Source organism: Pelobates fuscus, chromosome 6 (assembly GCF_036172605.1).
Source record: "Pelobates fuscus isolate aPelFus1 chromosome 6, aPelFus1.pri, whole genome shotgun sequence".
Lineage (NCBI taxonomy): Eukaryota > Metazoa > Chordata > Amphibia > Anura > Pelobatidae > Pelobates > Pelobates fuscus.
In genome coordinates this window covers 83,064,719-83,087,839 of record NC_086322.1, presented here as the reverse complement: position 1 = coordinate 83,087,839, position 23,121 = coordinate 83,064,719, and the positions used below count along the sequence as shown (strand labels likewise).

General features: G+C 37.1%; 1 protein-coding gene across 1 annotated transcript in view; it reads right to left on the bottom strand.

The window, feature by feature from the left end:
- Positions 1–3,125: 3,125 nt before the first annotated feature.
- Positions 3,126–23,121, bottom strand: part of SLC30A9 (solute carrier family 30 member 9) — a 103,158-nt gene continuing 83,162 nt past the window's right edge. Inside the window, exons 14-18 of the mRNA XM_063457909.1 lie at positions 19,908–20,015; positions 15,958–16,123; positions 10,334–10,463; positions 7,916–8,029; positions 3,126–4,156 (exon numbers count right to left, since the gene is read on the bottom strand). Coding sequence (XP_063313979.1) covers positions 4,112–4,156; positions 7,916–8,029; positions 10,334–10,463; positions 15,958–16,123; positions 19,908–20,015 — 563 coding nt within the window. The 3' untranslated portion in view covers positions 3,126–4,111. The remainder of the gene's footprint in view (positions 4,157–7,915; positions 8,030–10,333; positions 10,464–15,957; positions 16,124–19,907; positions 20,016–23,121) is intronic.

Sequence of the window (23,121 nt, the reverse complement as noted above, 5' to 3'; positions counted from 1 at the left end):
TGCAGGGAACAGTCCCTTGATGATAAAATACTGCATGATGGAATTATTAAGTCTTTGGTCCTTAAGAGAAGGACATCCATGATGGAATTATTCTGTCATGCATCCGTAAGGGGAACAAATATGTGTTTTCAAGTAGTGAAAAACAAAATTAAATATAGGAATACATAGTTCTGTTCTTTACACCTAGTAATCAGCATAGAGAAAGTATACGGAGAACATTTGTCCTCTGCATTAACAATGTTGGCACTGCTTTGTTGTGTCTAAACTGGATTGTGATGTAATTTGCTTACTCTATAAATTTAAAACAAAATAGAGCATCTCATGAAAATTATTAAAACATTTTTTTTATTCAATGCTATAAAATCCAGAGATGACAGTTCCCCTTAAATTAAAAAATTAATTAGAAAACGGTGCAACTTACATTGTGTTCTAGCAATCTCAACACATAGGTGTCTTTAAAGCTTGCCTACCATCTTCGTGTATCTAGAAAAATTCTACTTGAATCCAATCAGAATTCCTGTACATTAGAGTTTATAAAACACCCCACAAAAATTACTTTGTTTCCTAAAACATAATTAAGTTAAATACCCAAAAAGTACCACAACATCCTTTCTTTGGAGAAGACTGAAGTTAAAGAAACATATTGTTTTGCATGTGTATATGTACTAATTCTACTACTTTAAATCATTGGTCACTCCTGGAATGTCACCATTTATAGAATACCCAGTATATAACCGAGTTAGAGTAAAATTTGCCTTCTGACACACAAATTCCATACATTTAAGATCACAGGTCACAGAATTAAACTGAATGGGCTTGCTGTATATGGCCAGTAAAACGCTGTTCAGGGATACACTATTTTAAATGTTATACAGTGAAACCCTAAATGCTTTGGAGTAATCAATATAGTAGTAAGAGCACAAATGTAACAAAACATTTTTACCACACATTCTACATTTTAAATATCCAAGGACAGGCACTAGTATCTGTGCCGAAAAGTTGGTGTTTTTTGTTTTTTTTATTGTTGCGTTTGTGTGCTCTCATTACCATATTGATTATTATGTGCACTTTATTTGTGTGTTTGGGGTGAACACATAGGAGATCGAAGCACCAAAATTCAAATATCCTTAACGATCCATTAAATGTATTGTGTATTAATACGGATGTTAATATATTACATTCATTATCTGCCACCTTGTTAAGAGTATGACCCTTCATGTATTGTGAAAATGTATGAGAAAAATGTATGGTACTTCTTAGATAACATATTTCTGGTTATAAAAAGGGCAATTTTCGGGGCAGGAACAGAGAGAGAGGGGAAAACAAAACCCAACAGATTATTTATTTTATGTTTTTTCTTTAACGCAAAATTCTCAAAAACCTTGCATCCAGGAATATACTGCAGCCAGCTGACATGTTGAAAGAAAGAAAAAATCCCCATAGTATCACAACTATTTAATCATATACTTTAAACAGGTTAACAAAAAAAACATATGAAACAGCTCCTGAAGTCGTCATGTCTCACAGGGAAATCATTGGAGGATTTGGGAGCTAGTGTATAGAGGTCCACGCATCTGCAGGATGTATGGGTTAATGCCACATCCAGTATTTAGCAACACATTTAATTCATTCATTATATTGTTGATGTTACATTCTCAATGCAGGTCGGATACGTTCTCACAGATATTTATCTATTTACATAAATATTTAAAAAAAAAGATAGAAAGCCACTGATTTTCACCAAAATAGGTTTACTTTCTATTTCTTTACAAACTGGATTTCCGCCCCCCGCAACTTGTGTCCATCTAGCAATAACTTAAAAAAAAAAAAATATATATATATATATATATATATATATATCCAATTGGTAAAATTATAAACATATTTAGAATATTTTACAGTCTATGTTAAAACTGGCATAGCTACTGCTTTATTTAATAAGAACTAGAAGCAAATATTGAAAGAAAACAAGATCTGAATGAATGAGAGTTAAAACATTCACTTCTCAAACCAATGTAGTCACAGATGCTAAATGATTTAGGGATTACCCAATGATGTTCCAAAGGAAAGATCAGTAAAAGCTGAAACATTAGTGGTTTCGCCTGACGCCTGTGACATGCATTTCCTAATATTTTTTACATTTTCTAGCCCTACTACAGGCAACTGTTGGAGCTGCCTTGGGGGGGAGGATTGGTGTGGGGCACGGAGTGTATATCCGGCAAGGAGAGAGCCGGACTGGCCCAATTGGAAAGGTGTAAGAGGACGCCATAACGAAGGCCCAATTGGAAAGGTGTAAGAGGACGCCATAACGAAGGCCCAATTGGAAAGGTGTAAGAGGACGCCATAACAAAGGCCCAATTGGAAAGGTGTAAGAGGACGCCATAACGAAGGCCCAATTGGAAAGGTGTAAGAGGACGCCATAACGAAGGCCCAATTGGAAAGGTGTAAGAGGACGCCATAACGAAGGCCCAATTGGAAAGGTGTAAGAGGACCCCATAACAAAGGCCCAATTGGAAAGGTGTAAGAGGATGCCATAACGAAGGCCCAATTGGAAAGGTGTAAGTGGATTGTGTGAGCAATGCAGCAAACCACTCCTCACAATGCTCAGGGCCGCTGGTATTTAGCGTAATGTTATATTCTGCAGCCAAAACTCTGTAAAGTACAGAGAGAGCATGGGACACGCACACAGCACACAACACACACAGCCAGGACACACAACACTTGCATAAAGCACAGCCAGCACTCACTGTTCATACATGACACACAGCAAGCATACACACTGCACACAGCAAACACACATTAGGAAAAAGGGGGAGACTATAGGAGGGCAGAGGGTGAAACTCTCTGGATAATTCTTAAGACTTTTTTTTTTCCAACATAAATTCAAATGTGAAAATTGAGGCAATAATAGCCATGTTGTGGCTATAGCAGAGCTAGATAATTTCTCTATTTTTCCTTTCAGATTTATTTTGTGAAAATTCAGAGTTCAGCAAATAGCCCCGTCAATGCCCAGGGCTTGCCCCAATTTTTTTTTTTTTATTGAAATTATTTTGTGCCAGGGACAAGTAGATTGTCATGATGGGCAAGTATATTGGGCTAACACATTAGTCCCTTGCACAAGTAGATTTATTTTTTAAACAATTCCACACGCATGTGACTACATAACAACCAATGTTCCACACCATGAAGTTGTGTTAGTTTCCTAGAGTCTACAAACGGCGTGCAAGGAGGGACCTATATAACTCCCAGGCCACACTTCATCATGAGTTATAACAAGATCACTTAATATCTAAAACATTCCCACAAAATGGTTCTCCCATCAAGAATGCAATCAGTAAACCAAAAGGACAATAGAAATATTTACAAGTGATATTGGAGATATACAGGGCACAGGAATCAACTCTAAAACAATGCTTATAAGATGACTTGTCTAAATCTTAGGTAATCTGAGAAGAAGCTCTCGGGAAATGATTGCTCTATTCTTATGCAAACCCAGTTTCTCAACATGGCCAGCATTGTCTTAGAACATCGATTTCACAGAGAGATCAGTTTTTTTTAATAAGCAGGCTGAAAAATAACTGACCACACTGGATATTTATAAGCAGCATTCCTACTAAATATTAAAATATCTGGACAGATCAATAGTTTCTAAAAATAAAATATCAAATATTAAAAAAAAAATTCTTTTATTTTAACCACCTCAACACAACGAATGAAACTAATGCAGCCAATTTTCAATAAAAAGGCATTTTCCCCATGAAAAGGGAGTGAAAAATGCAGAAATAAAAATATGACATCATGTCGTTTATGCAGATGGAATGAAATGGAATAACATGGTTTACTTCAGTAAGGCAGCAGTACCAATAAATATGAGGGTTGGTTTTTTTTTGTTCTCAGGAAAAAAAAGACTGCAAATAATTTTTACAACAATCGACTCTAAGATGCTCTTGTAAACATGACTTATTAAGCAAAGCATTTGCATTGCTGTGCGATCTGTACTCATTTACAATTTAGTCATGGAGCATGCACACTGGAAAATGAAATGAAGCTTCTATCGCTGTCTTTTTTTTTTCTTCTCCTATGAATTGTATGAATAGAAATTCTTCTGCTTCTACAAAATTTCCAAGTCGACGTGCCGAACCTCTGGGTTGCGTTGCTGAAACAAAGAAATTTGTAATTAAACATAACAAAAGAATTTGCATCACCCTTGGCTTCAGGGGCACAATACAATTTACGTATTTGGAATAAATAAATAAAAACAGCTTTCTGTCTGAAAAAGAGAATGTGTATATGTCTTAATATACGGTCCAATTCTTTTGTGCTCCCATATCCCAATATGAAATTGTGCTGGTAATGAAAACTTGGTGTAATCATAAATAATGTACAGTAATTGATATATTAAACAAGTGCACGTTTTTTCTTCTTTACGCTAGTAGGCAATGGAAGTCGAGTGGCAGCTTTTCTAAGCGTTCTGGACCCAATACTATGATACTTTATATGTTACTGGGTACCAGTAGATTCCTGTTAAGGACCCCCCTCTGGTTATACTATCTCTTTTTTTGCCTTTCATGAGGAAGTGGTTGGCTGCTGATCTGTGGTTATTAGCAGTCAATAACGGATATGTATCTATTGCAGACCACGGTACCCAAATAAGTGTTGGAATTGTTGGAAAATCACATGACTCTTTACTGTGGGATCGCTCCATAACCACTGCAGTTGATTCCTAATTCTGCTAAGGTTAGTTTTGATATAATATACTCACCTTTTTAATAACACCCACTACACAATTTTGTTTTACGTTTGTTTGGACTCCTAAGGTTATGTTGCTTAGACTACCCCTATAAAAGAAAAGCCAATACTTCCATCTCTCTGCAGAGACCTTAAAGGGACCCTATAGGCACACAGATCACTCCAGCTCATTGAAGTGCTCTGGGTTCAGTTCCCTTTTCACATTTAGGCCTGCAATGTAAATCATTGCAGTTTTAGAGAAACTACAATGTTTACATTGCAGCACTAAGACAGTCTCTAGTAGCTGTCTACCAGACATCCACTAGATATGCTTCCTGCTTGCTATAGGTCGCCTGATGCTACTACTTTTGATCGCCTAACTGACGCTGGATGTTCCCACGCTTTGCATGAGGACATCCAGCATCAGAAAAATCCCCATAGGATAGCACTGCAGCAGTGCTTTCCTATGGGGAGGGCCTAATGCACATGCAGTGCTCATGTGTATTCAGCCCTTTCCCAACCAGCCAGGAGAGTGGTAATTGAAAGGAAGGTGCCCTAGACTAAAGTGAACAATCGCTCCCAGAGAAACTAGAGGAGCCCGCATTTGTTTATTTACAGGAGTTTCCAACAAATAACCGACCGCAAGGACAATTTCCGTGGAACTCTTTTGGGCTTAGCTCACGTGTGCGGTCGGTCAGAACTTTCTCCAGGTGGTGATCCTGTTACACTGCATAGATCTGAGTGCTATTTGGATAACTTGGCACTCATATTAGCGCTATGCAGGGATATAACATATGTGGGGGCTCTAACCTATTTATATGTTTTTGGGTGTTTATACATTGTACCTTGTGTGTCCGGGAGATAATTAATTTAAGCAAAGGCAAACTCACTTATCTCCCAGACACAGATGCCTGGGCAAGTTTACGGTGTTGTGAACAGGTACCCCATGCTGAGAGTCGTGTATGTAACCAGGCAACTTGGCCTAATAAAAACAGTTGTATTGTACCCTTCATTAGGTCTCAACTGATGTTTGGGTTTGCGGGAGATCGAGCGCTAAATCATTGAAGCCCCGGACGGACGGACCACTCTGGGTACAGGCGGTCCGTCACAAGTGTTTTTTTTAACCCTTTATTGTCCCAGAAGGGGGGCCACAAGGTAGTGTATTCCTGACACTGTAGTATCAGTACCTTTAGCCAAATAGTGACAAAATCTTTTTCATTTACTGGAGTACATTTTTCCATGTTGTGCTCAGCTACATTTACTTTTTCTAACAGTGGACACCCACTACAATAGCATGGAACACTTCCTTTGGGTCCAGATCCAGGAGAAGAATTTGGGTTTTAAAGAAAAAGTTATTTTAAGTGAAAAGGCAGACAAACTACATTTGTGTGCTCTAATTTCATAGATCACATAAAAAATGGCAAACAACGCTTATATCAATAGATCTACAGATGCAGTGCTGTCATTAGATCACAATAGGCATACATTTCTAAATATCTTCAGTCCCATTTACAAAGGACAGCGGAGGAGAGTTTTATTAATGACCAGTTGGTTTGATTGCGGACATAAATACATTCTATGAGTGTATGAAGAGTTTAATCTGATACCGCGGTGAAAAAGGTGAGGACATAACTTTATGCTAAAAAATACATTTATGTTCCCGAAAAGACTTTACTAAAGGAAGTAAAGGGTTCTATCATCAAACAGATAACGCATAAAGTGTAACCACAGATTTTTATAAAGCAGGCTTTTCAAAATGCAGTTCTCTAAAAATGAAGATCAAACAGATGCAGATAGTCGCACAAGGAATCAAGATAATCTAAATATATTTTTAAAGAAAATAGAAATATATCACTTGGGCAGAATACATTTCTTCTAGGCATAACTGGGAAATAAAAATTAAGCCAGGAAATAAGTTTGGGAATTCTGTTATTTAAAAAAAAAAATAAAAAAAAAAAGAGTAGTATTAGCATTCTAAGCGTGACGGGGTTTGGGGACATTTGACGCAATAGTTACCTACGTTTCGCTAATTTATAGCATACTTGGAAGCAGTTGACAATGAAAATTACAGACAGAATAAGCACATAAATAAATGACGTTGCATGTTTGTAAAGATTGCACTCCAAAAAATATTAGCTGGTATTAAAGTGCGATACATGACCAAGTATGCCAACATATCTGATTTGACAATTTAGGTATTTCAGCCACAACCATTACTGACAGACATAAAATTACACTGGCTTAATTTTTACAAGCCAATCTCTACTACCTTCCTTTTAACATATCTACTCATTAGTTTTGTCATGCCATATATCTTTGCGCTTTTCATGGCCTGCTCTATGCCACGGTCTTGCATGCCAGCTCATCCAGCTTTTCTTTTTATCAGGTTGTTACGTTTTATTTGCATGCCTGCTTTTTTAATTTGTGTTTCAATGTCAGTCATTTGTTTGTCCATTTTCAATAAGAACCTTTATTTTGGTCCTTGATATCTAGCTTGTTACTCTGCTGCCATTTTTATGCCTCATCCTAACTCTGTCACTGTATGTGTACTCTTGTAGTGAAACAGCATCACATCTATACGTAAATCCAGTGATTCTGCTGTGCCACTAACACCGCCATTTGGGTTGAAAAAAAGTGCGAGAAGACATGTCCCTCATAATGATGCATGGGGTATATAACAATAAAAAGCTATAAGTAGTCCAAATAACTGCAAACGTTGGCAGCCCATTAAGAAATTCTCAGATGGGCCTGTCTGACCTTGGAAGCAATGAGCAAAAACATTTCTTTAGTTTCAAATGTGATTGTTCCAATTTTATTTAAATGTTTCATCTTGCAGTACAATGAGCACTCTGCAGCATATTCTAAAATTACTAATAAGGCTATAGCTGCACTCAGACGACATCATTTTACGTATGCTTTACATCAACCAATCAAAACACAAACGGAAAATTCAGGAGAAATTAAAATAATCTCACACTTCTACTATTATCAGTGAATTCATAGATTGTTTCCTTTGTGATTATCTTGATGTGTTTTTGTCTTCCTCTACGGGAACGCTGGAAAATTATGTTTTGCATATAACTTAAACACTAACAGGGCTATTTATTAAAGTGAGAATTGTAGGTATTTCGAATTTTAGGTCAAAGTAGCTGAATTGGATGCATAGCTGGCATAGCTTAGAACTCACCTTTAATTCTTTTTCAAGTCTGTCTACTTCGGCTCCCAAGGTATCTATAATATTTTCCCCATGTTTAAGCATAAAAGCTTCCAAGTCCTCTGGTGTTTTCACCTGGCGAATTTCCTGTTTTACAAAAACAGATGCGATCATTCATTAGAAAAGAGCAGCAGAATAGCAAACATATATTACAACTATAGCTAGATTTGCATTTTAGAAACGTTAAACTGTTTAAATGCCTACAGGATTGGAAGAATACAGAAATGATGTTCAGTAATGCAGTTGGGGTGCTATAGACGTTACATTAGTTTAAAAGTTGTAGGATGAGCAACTGGTTGCAAAAAGAACAGGAAAGTTGTTTTGCCTTCTTTTCTCTAAGTGCAGTAGCAAACAAAGGCAACATGAAGGGAGCCAAGATGGAGGTGTTCTGTTCCCGGACAGATGTAAATATAGTGGTGAGGATTTCTACATTTAATAATATTTTTCAGATCTCATAAAAACCTATTTCTTAAATACAGTGGACAGGCAAATATGACAATCCTAGGATATGACAGTTTCCCTCTAAGTCCCACATCACAAAAATATAATTTGGAACTTTCACACATTTATATGTAGTTTGAGATGTTTATTTTTAGTTTTTGCAATTTGCCTTGCACAATCTATAAATTAAATGTTAACATCTAGAAATTCACAATTTTTCCATGACTGCAGCATTCAGCCATTATGTACTGATACATGTACTAAACCAACACTATATAAAAGAGCTAACACTGCATATCTGTGATAGAGTGCCTCTCTTTTCTAACAGCACTAGCCTACCCTGCACTGTGCATGCATCTTGCACAACTGATGTGGACCCATGCGCACTGCCAGCATTAGAAAGTCCTACCCCTATACTAGGCATGCGCAGTACACCTATCACATGGATTGTTAAACCGTTTGAAAATCATTAAGCAGGGAATGATGTCCAGGAAGTTGAGACTCTATTTAAGTGGTTATGGTGTTAATGGTGCCTAGAGTGTCCACCTGAAATTCTAGAATGCTACATTTAAAAAAAATAAACATTTTTTTTTTTAACTATGATGCTGTATTTTATGTGACGTGGCAAAACTGGCAATCAAAGAGATATGCAACATACCAAGTTATAGAAGGTGTATAAAGGCTGCTATTAGCTTGTCGAGTACTTTAATTTGTTCTATGCGTGACAGTGAATACGGGCTTGTGTCATTCAAAGCAAAGCTTTCTAAAAGGATCAGAGTGCCAAACCACATATCTCAACAACACTTACTGTGGTAATCCATAGGAAATGACACTGATGCAATTACAAACAATGGTATACTTAGCTATTTGTTTCTACAGACACTGCAGTATGCAGCTAATTGCAGATACTCATTAGTGGATATCTCTAGGTAAAAAAAAAAAGAATAATATATACAGTACACACAGGGCTCAAAATTTCCACACGACATTAGCCAATGTTAAAATGTAGCCCTGGTGAGTAGAAATTCACTCCAGGTGAATGTGACACGGACTCTCCAGGTTTTGAATATTGCATTACAGCTACCTGAGCTTGCTTGTTTCACTTTGGTCAGAATCTACTTGATAAAGGGAGGAATTCCCGAAAGCTCGTCACCACAAATTGACAAGATAGTTAGACAGACGGACAGATAATCTCAAATTATGCTAATGTTTAGCATTTCCATTCAGAAGCACAGCAATTGGGTCATGCAAAACAATACTTATTGCAGCAAATGTCACATGTATTGATTAAATGTGTGATCAATTCTATCAGCTTGCTCATCAATCTGATAGATTGTGGATTGCTCATCGGGAAAGGTCAAAGGTGAAATTTAAACTTGTAATGTTGATTAACGATGAGATACCCATCATCCCCTAAACCCTTAGTGGACAGATTGATAAACTATGTCTATTCTGACAAAATGCATGATGAAAGAAAAAAATATATATCTGTTATGTTGAATCAAATGTTGTGTGAGAAACATAAAGTTGAATGAAATGTGCTATGCACTTTGATATTTGCACTTCTAGAACCCTTTGCTCCTATATACGGCTTATTACATTTCTGCTGTTGTTCTCAACATATTTGCAAGCACCATATCAGTTTGTCTTTATGATGTGATACAGTAGAAGGGAAAGAATTGTATCTTTAAATACAACAGAATAGCAATACCATTTATGCTTACAATATTTTTGTAAATGACGTGCGTTTAATTTGAGTTCCTTGCAGAACAGTCCTATGACAAAAAACAGCCTTTTACGTTTCTAATCTCTGTACGTATACTACACAACCTCTGCTATATTTTCCCTTTTTTTTTTTCTAATGAAAATCATGCTTTAATCAAATATTACTCAACGCAAAATTTTCTATGCAACTTTTGTGGCAATATTAGGTATCAGAAATGTACTTACATTTAACATCTGATCAATATCTTGCTTTTCCAAGTACGATCTCGTTACTACCCGCCCGTCAAAATCTACCTCTGCCTTAAATCGAACCTTGCTCATTCCCATGTCAGTGGCTTTCACATCATGAATCGCCCTGGAAGAAAAGTAATCGAACATATTGAAGCAGATCTGTCATGGCCTACACAGAAGAATGTTTAAATCCAGAAAATAAAAATAGCTATTTTGATAATTGTATATTAATGTAGGCTGAGGCTCGTGATAATTGCCTTTTAAAAAAGAATAAGGTTATTTAATGCAAATCAACATTTTTTTTTCTCAAAATAAATAAATATGTTTAAAATAAATAAATAAAAGAAGCGAATTCCAAAAGCATTTTCCTGAGAATAGTCCAAAAACCATAAGGACTCATTGTGGCCAACCTTCATATAAATTTGCAGAGTTTCTTCTCATTGAAAAACTAATTTCCATAAGCTAACATGACTTAAAGGGGAAATAGGGATTAATGGACCAGTGAGAAGATTGCCATAAAGCAACAACATTTAAATATACATTTTTAGAATGGAGGATTTTAGAAATAAATAGTTGTACATCAGTAGTGTTTATTGGAATCGACGCACTAGCCTTATTCATTAAATTGCGTAAAAAGATACAGTACACCATATGCAGGAAAGTGTGTTAGCAATAAATGCCATAAACCACCTGGGTGGGAACCCCTTATACTTATACCACTCGAAACCATATAAAACACATACAATAGGTGGAATACATTTGATGTTTCTGCAAAAGAAAGCACAACATCGGGCAATATTGCTAAAATAGATTACCGGTAAGTAAATATCTATGGATCTTAGTTACTCACAAACACGGAGACAAATAAATTCATATGGCTCTCATGAGTAGCGCTGAGGGACTCTTTTAGGGATGTCCCCAGTCCTTCTTCTAGTAGATTGGTAGTGGTAATAAAATAGGAGAACCTTCTTAGGTATAAAAACACTTTATTGGATCAGTAAGCACATTTAACTATGTGCAAAAAAGTAGTAAAAAATATATATTGTGACATAGATGAGTCAGTCCGATACGCATTTCGCCCCAGCAGGGGCTTCCATACCGACTGAGGAAGCATCTGCTGGGGCGAAACGCGTATCGGACTGACTCATCTACTATCAAGGTACCATATTGGACTAACTATACGGACTGATAACTTTGGATTTCATTTTTATCTTTTACACATAGTTAAATGTGCTTACTGATCCAATAAAGAAGGTATTTTATTACCGCTACCAATCTACTAAAAGAAGGACTGCGGACATCCTTAAAAGAGTCCCTCAGCGCTACTCATGAGAGCCATATGAATTTATTTGGCTCCGTGTTTGTATCTAAGATCCATAGATATTTACTTAATCTATTTTAGCAATATTACCCGATGTTGTGCTTTCTTTTGAAGAAACATCAGATGTGTTCCACCTATTGTATGTATTTGTTTTATTCATTAAGTTGTGAATTAAAAGCCAAAACGAATGATTCAAACTAAAATAGCCTATAGTGACTAGTGAAACTGAACAATTTTTCAAACTCTGCTAGTCTGGCTTAAATTCTCAAAAAAAAAATATTTCAAATTCCCCATAATGCACAATTTAATGGATAAACTCTGTTAAAAAATAATAATAAAGAACATGCTAGTGACTGTTTAAATCACAACCCTGTTTTATATAAATAGGAGAGCTGATATGTTCTTATCAGTCACTTGTGCTGACTAATGCTCGTGTTGTTATTTCCTGTAGCAAGTGGCCATTAAAAGTCTATTCCACCATTTTATGCCTAAAAGTATAAGTCATTAGAGGGGATTAAATGGCCATTAGTATACATTCACTGGCTTCGCTCTCAAACAGATCTAAGCAATTACCACCATGGTGTTTATGAAATGTGCTTTTATATGAATGGTAAACGAATTAATTCCAGGCACTGATGACATACTTTGTTATATATAAGAAATGTCATTAAGTTGTACAAAAAGAAGTTTCACGTAGAAACAATGCTCAAAATAACGTTTATGTCAATATCTAATACAATGGCACAAAGGGCATAACTGAATGTATAAATGAATGGGTTGGAGATAAAGCAGGTTGTGCATTGGGAGGCAAGATTTGTATGTATGTTTTACGGAATGTCCTGGTAGGCCAGGGCGAACATTAATATCTGTAGGTATGGATGGACACTGAATGCCACCATGTTAAATGCAAACATTGGTCTTCACTAAACATTGCTTGTGAACAGTGTTTGCTGCTGATGCACTGGGCGATGTGTTTTTTGCCCTTATACATATCTGTAGGCCAAGAAATGAAAATATCTTATGTAAAAATGTGAATGAACCTAGAGCATATTAAATTAAAAAAGGGACAGAGCATGTGTAAGTACATGACCAGGGTAGACATCGGGTACTAACTGATGTGGGATAACACAACATGAAACATGTTAGAATAGATTCTGTCAAGGGCAGGAACATAAAAGCACCAACATATTTTGATATGGCATTGTTTGAGAATTCACTTTCAGTAGTCAATGTGACTGAAATTGGTGATATGACTGGTATGCTATGTATGCAAGACCGAACTCGTTGAATACAGCATGTGCCCACTGCTATAAAAAATAATGGACTTAATTCCCATTTTTCTGATCTGTGTGGAATGTTCATTTACAATATAGATATCTCTTGTGTTTTGGCATATAGATGAGACATTGGGGTCTGCATCAAACACATAATAATATAATGATCCGGGGTGATACTACAATATCTCATTAAAGTGGAATTTAACAAGTGTATGAATAGAGTTGTAACATAGTGCAGTTAGGTATGTGCACCAATGCACTTCAAAGACACAATCGTGGGAAGACGTAATGTGAGTTACCCTGAAACCATATCAACCAACTATAACCATAACCTATGCTTAACAACTGCCAGATCACTGTAAATAGACTATAGTAATGCACATAACGTGCCACTCAGCTAAGCACACCTCTTAAATCAATTACAAGATCCAGTGCAAAAGGATCACAGGGATGTAGATAGAAGCATACAGTAGTATGCGGATTATACTGAAATACCAGACCATAAATATATACAGGGACGCCATCAGAAATTTTGGGGCCCCTAACACAGCTCAAGGTCTGGGCCCCCCTTCAAGCCCGCCCACAGGGCCCGCCTCCAAATCCCGCCCACAGGAATACACACACACTAACATATACAAATACTGAAACAGACATACACACATGCATAGGGAGATACTGACACACACATATACATGCAGACATATATACTGACAAACATACATATACATACTGCATACTGATATATATATATATATATATATACATACATACATACATACATACACACACAGTGGCATACATACATACACACACACATATACTGGCATACATACATACACACACACACACACTGGCATACATACATACATACACACACACACACACACACACACTGGCATACATACATACATACACTGGCATACATACACTGGCACACTGGCATACATACACTGGCAAACATTGGCACACTGGCATACATACATACACTGGCATACATACATACACTGGCATGCATACACTGGCCTACATACATAGGCACACTGGCATACATACATACACTGGCATGCATACACTGGCATACATACATACACGGACATACATACATACACGGACATACATACATACACTGGCACACTGACATACATACACTGGCATACATACACTGGCATACATACATACACTGGCATACATACATAGGCATACACTGGCACACATACATACACTGGCATACATACATACACTGGCACACTGGCATACACACATACACTGGCATGCATACACTGGCACACTGGCATACATACACTGGCACACATACATACACTGGCATACATACATACACTAGCACACATACATACACTGGCATACATACATACACACACACCTCATGTTCAGCCACCCTCCTCTCTTCCTTACCATTTCGTCGCAAGAGGATGGCTGGGGATGATGTGCGTAGGCTGCCTCTCCTCGCGGCCTTTCTCTCCTCCTTCCCCCGCGCGGAGCAAATAGGGAGGAAGTGATGTCACTCCCTCCCAGCAGCACTTGCTTTCCGGCTGCATTTTTTATTTTTATTTTTTAAAGGGGCCCGGTCGCGCTATTACAGCGCTGACCGGGCCCCTGAAGATAATAGGGCCCATTGGGCCCCGGTGCAGATGCACCGGCGGCAGTTAAGCTGATACACGTGGGGCCCGGTCACGGTTGTCATGCCCTGATGGCGGCCCTGAATATATATAAGTAGAGAAGAGAAGAGGCACTCCGAATTCAAGCCGCAGGCAGTTTTATTGTAACAAAATGTAACGCAACGTTTCGACTGTAACGGTCTTTTTCAAGCTGACACCACATTGTGAGAAATGTGCTTATATAACAAACAATGTCAAACAGGAAATCAATCAATAACCCAACTAACTAATTAATAGGAGTTACTAATTGATACAAAGCAATTTAAAGGCACATACCAGTGCCAGTAGTGTTGCAAAATAAATACAGGGATCAAATCCCATAATATATTCATTGTACCAAACATCACAAATAGTAATACATCAATAACTTAGTAAAATAAAAATAAAACATAAATCACTATACAATTATACAATTGCTAGGAATAGTATGGAAAGTGTATAAATATACATCCTACTATAACATAAGAGAATGTTTAAATAATTAGTTTACCTACAAGTGCCCAATAAATGAGAGAAAGAGAAAAAAAGCAGAATAAATCAAATTAATTGAATTAAATAAGATAAATACATGATAAATATCTTCAGTGGCGTCCAAACGTGGCTCATTTCCGGGTATGTGAACCGCATGTGACGTCACTGGAACGCAAATGAGGCAGCCTCTTGCGGACAGATCGGCATAAGGACCAAAATAGCGTAGCTCTGTGCTCGACCGTGTGAGCAACATAATGGAGCATGCGTAATGTGCCACAAGGCACAGAGCGCGCAAAGCGCATAATTACTACACACTGCATCTCCACAGAGCATCCATGCCATTAGAAATACGAATAAACTGCAGGGCACAGACTAAGGATCAAACCCATTATGTACAGTATGCACCAATGTCTTATTGAGCTGAAACATAATAATTATTCATATAAATATCCAATTGAGAGACAGATTCAGCATAACCAATTCCATAGAGGGATAAATATATATAAGTCACACGTACTGATGGTAGAAGACTACTGAAATATATGAGGTTCCCAGTCACTGGCAAACTGCTTGAAAATTGCTTAAAGAAAAAGTGGGGGAACTGCACCCAAAGACTACTTGCAAAATGGCCACTGCAATAAGTTGCAGTGCCCCTTTAATGTATGGGTTTAGTTCTACTGTAGGCAAGACACAACATTATTTGTGCTGCTATAAGCATGCAAAAGTGATATGAGTACAAGAGAAACATTGAGGAGATTTGGAAACTCTATATAAGTAAAGATGCAGTAAAAAGCATCTTGGAAACAGCTTCACATCACTTGCATCTATCAATTATATGAATAGGAGTCAGAGAAAACCATAACTTGCAATTACCTTACAACAGGGTCACTCTCTAGGAGCTCGGTGAGACGCTGCACTTGCTCAGGTTGGATGGATCGGCCTAGGAGGGCCTCTGTGTTGGTGTAGATGAGGAAGGCAGATACAGCACCTAGTAGTGTCCCAACACCTAAAGAGCCTAAACTGTCATAATAGGGATTGCCTGATAAGAAAATGAAAACAAAGTTTAATATAACAACATAGTTGTACCTTCGATGTAAGCTAATGCAAACCAAAACAACAGGACAGAAAATGAACAAAATAGCTAAATGCAAACCAAACACAGAGTGCACAACCTTTTATACCTCTTTTTTATTTACATGCTTTTTGTCTATTATGCAGTTACAATTTAGTTAATATAGCATACCTTGAGATTTAATATATAGTATGCTAGGCACTATGCAGTTTGCAGACAGGGAATATGTGCCATTATATGTTCCCAACATTCTTTATTTGAAATGTACTTTGTACCTAAAACATTGTAGATTTACGTATATGTACATTGTTTATAAATAATTTAATAAATAAACCAGAATACAAAATGTTATAGAAGTATTGTAGCATTAATAATATTAGGCTACAGAATTATCTAGAAACAGGTCCATTTAATAGATTAGGATGACATTTTGAAGCAGAACCAGATGTAACAATGCAGTAATACAAGTTTATTCAGTGACAAGCAGTAAGAGGAAAAACAGAAAATTCATTATAAAACCCAACAACAAAAATCTCCTTCCTATCTGACAGGTGAAGTGCCATAAAACAAAACAGAAGAGGTTTGCCTGCAGTCTGGAGAATTCACAGATGCGCTTGCTGAGATTTATGACCTGAAGAGAGCATTAAGGGATCAGAAAGTACTAGCAGACAAATATAATTCATGTTGTCATGCCTTGGGAGTCTGTGACAAGGATGAAAACGAGAACTAAATATTAATGATGGCACCTAGTTACTAGCTGTAGTAAAGCGAGAGGGGTCATATTAACACACAGCAATTCCAAGGGTGGACATCTATCGCGGATCACCACCTATCTGATTCTAGGGTAATTATCAGGGATACTGTAGGCTTTCTGATAAATTTAGCAACACAAGGTAAATATCTCAACAACATATAGCCATAAACCGGAAGGTGGGTCACTTCCAATAACATCACATGCAAAAGCCACAATGATTTATCTGGGCCAAAACCAAGTTGAACGTGATACTAACAAACAAACATACATAACCTTAAGAACTCTGTTTTTTAGGTATGCTCTTATTTGTGAATCCAAAATCATGTTTCACTTTATTTGTGTTTTTAACAGGAAGAGCGTATGCTGTACTGCTCTTTGGGCCAAAATATCTTAAGGTTTCACCTTATTGGTAAGATTTAACATTAAATCAGTGTAAATTACACTGACCAGCCACAACATTCAAATGTCTGATGGGTGAAGTGAATAACATTAACTATACTGGTACAATGGCACCTGTCAAGCGGGGGGATAGATTAAGCAGCAGGTGAACAGTCACTTATTGAATTTCATGTGTTGAAATCAGGAACAATGAGCAAGCAAACAGATCTGAGTGACTTTAACAAGAGCCAAATAACTTATGTTTAGGCGACTGGGTCAGAGCATCTCCAAAACAACAAGTCTGTTCCCAATATGCAGTGGTTAATACCTACCAAAAAAGATGCAAAGAAAAACAGTTGGTGAACTGGTGTCAGGGGCACCTATGGCTCATGTGGGGAGCAAAGGTGAGCCCATCTGGTCAGATCACAAACAATAGCTACTGTAGCTCAAATTGCTGAAAATTCTAATGCTTCATAACTGTGCTATGAAATAATGGAAGAACTTTTTCTGGTCTGATGAATCATATTTTCTTTTAGATTAGGTGGATGGCAGTGTGCATGTGTGATGTTTACCAGGGAAAGAGATGGCAGTATGAAAAGAAGGCAATGTTCTGCTGGGAAACCTTGGATCCTGGCATACGTGTGAGGAAAACGTGCCTATGCCACAAGCTCCTGGAGGAGCTTGCTAGCTAGCCTCCTGCCCAAGGACTATGGGCCATATACAAAGACCCTGTTCGGGAGTTAACCCTGCCTCAGCGGTACTTAGCCGCGAATGTTATGGAACTATTTTCTGCATGAGGCGACTGTGCGGTTCCCGGACTTGGTCCAGGATTTTGAACGATGTTGAAAGCCGCCAAGAGAGCGCTTTTTGAAGGGAAGTTGCCGAGACTAAGGGGCACAAACGCTACCATAAGCGAAGCCGGAGCACCCTATATTTTGGATGCAGGAGCTCCTGATAGTTGACTGGCCAAAGCGCCAAACGCCCTGGAACTTTTTTGGGCATAGGACCATGTGTGCGGACAGTCAGAAATTTAACACTGTGGCGTTTCCCCTAGACTGCATGGATCTGAGCAGTGTTTGGAGAACTTGGGAGCTCAGATCAGGGCTATTTGGAGATGTATTATTTATAGGGTTATTGTATATTTTTATGCTGTTTTGGGGTATTTTTATGTTTTATATTGTGTTTGCCTCTCTGTTCCTAGGAGATAATTAGCTTACCGGTCTTTAACACAATTATCTCCCAGTCACAGAGATCTTTGGGAGGGGCTTGCATTATATTGTGTGGAGACCCCATTGGTGGGGTTTGTGTATATGAGCAGGAAACTTTATAAAGAAGTTCCTTTACACCCTTCACTCAGTCTGGGCTAATGTTTGGGTGGATCAACTATACGTTCTGTAGGAGAGCTGAATCACTTGAAGATGTACCCAGGACCCTGTTCCAGGGTAGGAAGTGATGGAGAGACCCCAGCCAAGCTGCAGCGGTTAGGGGCTGAAGACCTCCTGTGTCCCAGAGGAGAGCTAGGAAGCAAACTTGACGGAGATACCCAGTTGGGGGGGCCAGGTGGTCCGTCACAGTGTGCATGTTAATTTGACACATGCCACATACACACCTTCATGGCAATGGTGTTCCCCGATTGCAGTCGGCTCTTTTAGCAACCTAATGCACCCTGCCACAATGCAAAAATTGTTCAGCAATGGTATGAGGAACATGATAAATTCCCAACATCTCAATCCAATTGAGCATTGTGCTGGAACAACAATTCCAATCCATGGAGGTCCCACCTCACAACTGCAGGACTTAAAGGATCTTAAAGTGTCTTGGTACCACATACCACAGGACATGTTCAGAGGTCTTGTGGAGTCCATGCCTCGATGCATCAGAGCCGTTTTGGCAGCATAAGGGGGACCAACACGATATTAGGCAGGTGGTTTTAATGTTGTGCCTGATCAGTGTAAAATACTTTTTCCTCTTAACAGTGATGAATAACCATAAAATAAAATTAAAAAGAAACTCAGAATGGTTCAAATCAGTGCACAATCTTTATGGTGTATACACAACAAAACCAGTACACACCTATATTATGCAAATAGATCTTTTAAGAGCACCTATCTCAGAATAGAGATAAGTGATTTGAAATTATTTATATCAGAGGTGCTAAACTGGGGCCCAATTATATTGTTAGATCACAAATGTAACAACAATCTCTTGCAAATAAGTATGGGAGTTGTGGTTTAACAACAACTATAGGGGGTCACAATACCACACCCCAAATGTACAGTTTTTACAATGCTGTTCCCAATCCACGGTGTATGAAGTTTGTAACTTCAGAAATGCTCCACTTGATACAAGCATATTGAGAGTAGTAATTATCTGAAGTTTGTATGTAAAGTCGTAAAACCTGCTGAAGCAAGGTCACATTACAAAAATGCTTTGATGTCAATAAATTAATAGTCAGTGACCATGATGTATGAATCCAATGGGTCTTTCTCACGTTGAAACTGACAAAAAAAGAAAGTTCAAGGATTTTTGTATTTTGTCATGGAACATTTTTTGTAATTTATCATGTACACTGACACAATGTAAGATGTACATACAAAATGGTTAACAGAAAACAATTACCTGTGAGGGATGTCAGTCCCATGCAGGACGCAGCCATGATTACTCCCAAAACAGCTGCAGCATCTTCCATAAGGACAACATTGGTACTTGGATCACGGGACTGGAGCACTAAAAGTGACGGAATTCATAAATTATGTAAATTTGAAATGTCTTGAGATTAAAAATAAAATGTATAGCTTGCAGACCAGCAATACATGTTTGTGTTTATATACAGTTTAGAATGCAGAGATATAAAAGTCTCATAGATCTCTGATACTGGTATTAGATTGTGTAAATAAACCATTCTAATGTATATAGAGCCAAATATTTTGCAGTGCTGGGTTTACTGGCGCATACAATATAAAACTTAATTTGTTAGACAGAAGCAAACAAACAGTCAACCAGCACCTGCTGGAGTTGAATATCATGGTAGGTGGTGTGCTAACAAGTCTCGACAAAGTTGGCACTCCTGATGCAGGTTGAAAAATGTAGTCTACTATTGGACTAAAAGGTAATCGTAACAAACAAATGAAATCCCCACATCTCACTTATCATAGAAAGAAGATTTAATCAAAACAATTGATAGAAGGTTGAACTAGCAACAAAAAACAAAAACAAAAAAACAACCTTGTAATAACACCAGCTATTTTTAGCAGTTTTAAAAAAGTCTGATTGTTCGGTAATTTCCTTTTTTCTCATTTTGTGTACGAACGCAAATTATAATTTGTAATGTTTTAAGAACAAATAGTGTGTTTTATTGTATGCATATTATTTATTCAAGAAAGAGTATACACACTACAGATATGTGATAGAGACGTATAGCTGGAAATATTCCCAGGTGTACCTCACAAACACCTAAAGACAATATACAACCAAGTAAAAGAGTGGGAAACACCCAGAATACGTAAATGTATATATAAAATGTAAAACAACCTGGCATCAGGTATAATCCGTGAATAAGCTGTGTATTAGAATCAGAAAACTGACATAGCGTAATACAGTATAGAATAAAGTATATACATAAGTGTTACAATAGATACACTCACAAACACACGTGAAATCAGGCTTCTCACCCTCTCAGGGGTAGTATGATGTATGATGAATATGCTTGAAAATCATCCCATGAAATATTTGTGGATAAAGGAAATCGAAGATAGTGAAGTTTGTTATAAAAATACAAAATCACATTTATTGGTCACACTTACATGTATGCATATCAAAAGAGCATGTCTCCATATAACATGGAACTCCACACAGTATGGTCACAGATCCAAATAGGAACTTTAGGAGTAGATGTATGTAGACAGCCAAAATACAGATGAATAAAATATAAAATACAAAATAAAATACAGATCAAAAGTCCATAGAGAATCCAATGCGTTTCTTCCGATAATGTATAGGACTTCTTCAGGGATATCTCATTGTTAATCCTTTTGGGTTTATATACTGCCGGTTTATCTCCATTTAATTCAGCACATCTGATGTGCGGCGTGCGTTCCACCCGTGGAACGCACAAAGAGCGCGAGATGCTTCAGATTGAAGAAAAGAGTTCTGTGTTGTAGAACGCATGCGCGTAATGTACGCGCATGCGTGTATGGGCGATACTGAAACCTAGACGGGACAAAAAGACATAGGGCGAAAACATCGCCTGAATATCTAATAAGCAGAACAGTTCTAGTGTAGTTGCATCAGAAGATGTTAATAAGTAACTACGAAATGTTAATGTATGGGATGAAAATATACAAAATCTAAAATGAGGCAAATATAAACAATAAAACATTTGCCAAAATTATATATATAAATAAAAAATGTATATGAATAAAAAAAATTATATATACATGCATACATACATAAATATGCATTAAACATGTACACAAAATGGATACAAAATTCCTATAAAAGGAAGATATCATGTATAACATATACACATGCACATGTGAAACACATACACACATGTACACATATATATAAATATACACCTACATAAAATAAAAATATATGATCATAAACATCCTGTGATGCAACACGTCCAAAGTATTTTCCATTTACACATAAAAATCTATTTACAAACACATAAAAATCTTGGAAAAAGAACAAAGGTAAATGAAGCTATGTAAACCATCTAAATCCTATTGGTGTGTAGAAATGGAGGAAAAAATGAGTATGCCTATAGAAAGTAGCCCCCCCAAAAAGAGAGTAAAACGTACTATTAAATGAGACCTTGGAGGTCAATCTCTTGATTGAGTCCTTGATGTAAAGTTTTAAGATTAAAGATCCATAAAGCTTCTTTTCTGACTAATTCTTGTGTTCTTGTCTATCTCCTCCTCTCCAGCCCAACTGGACTGAGTCTATACCAAATGCTTGAAATGTATTCCAGCAAAATGAGGGACATGAATTACAGTGTCTAGGGACACTATGATCAAGTTTATTTTTCTTAATATTATTAAAGTGTTCCAAAATTCTGACATGTAATTTTCTAGATGTACGGCCAACATATTGCGCTCCACAGCCACATTGTAGTAGGTATATAACGAAAGTAGAAAAGCAATGAACATGTTTTTTTAGTATAAGTCCCTACAAGATCAATGATCTTCCTTTTCTGATACTTGCATGTGGAACAACGGCCACAACTATAGAAGCCAGTTATTGGAGTCTGAAGGACATTATTACAAGAAGGTGTTGTGGGGAGTAAGCTGGGTGCTAGTTTATTTTTTAAGTTAGTAGATTTTTTGTAAATTACTGTTGGAAATTTTGGTAACACTTGTTTCAAGATATCATCTTTCATTAGAATATACCAATGTCTTTTAAGTATTTTTTCTACTTTCTTTGCTTGGGAATTAAATTGAGTTATAAAGGCAAATTCAAATCTCGTATTATTATTTATATTCCTATTTATATTTTTATTACATAAAAATTTCTTTTTCGGGTTATGTTGAAGAGTAGTGTGATCAATTTCCACTTCTCTTTCACTTTCATTTTCATTTCCATTTCTATTTTCCAAAAAAAGTGATCTGTCGGAATTTAATATTTCCAATTCGTTTTTTTCCATAGCTTTAACATTATAGCCCTTATCTATATATCTGTTTTATAATTGCAGATTGTTCTAAAAAAACTAGATTTTCTGTACAGTTCCTCCTAAGTCGAATGAACTGACTCTTAGGGATGTTGGCCAGCCAAGGAGGAGGATGAGCACTTGAGCATTCAATTGCTGTATTACAATCCGTAGGTTTGAAAT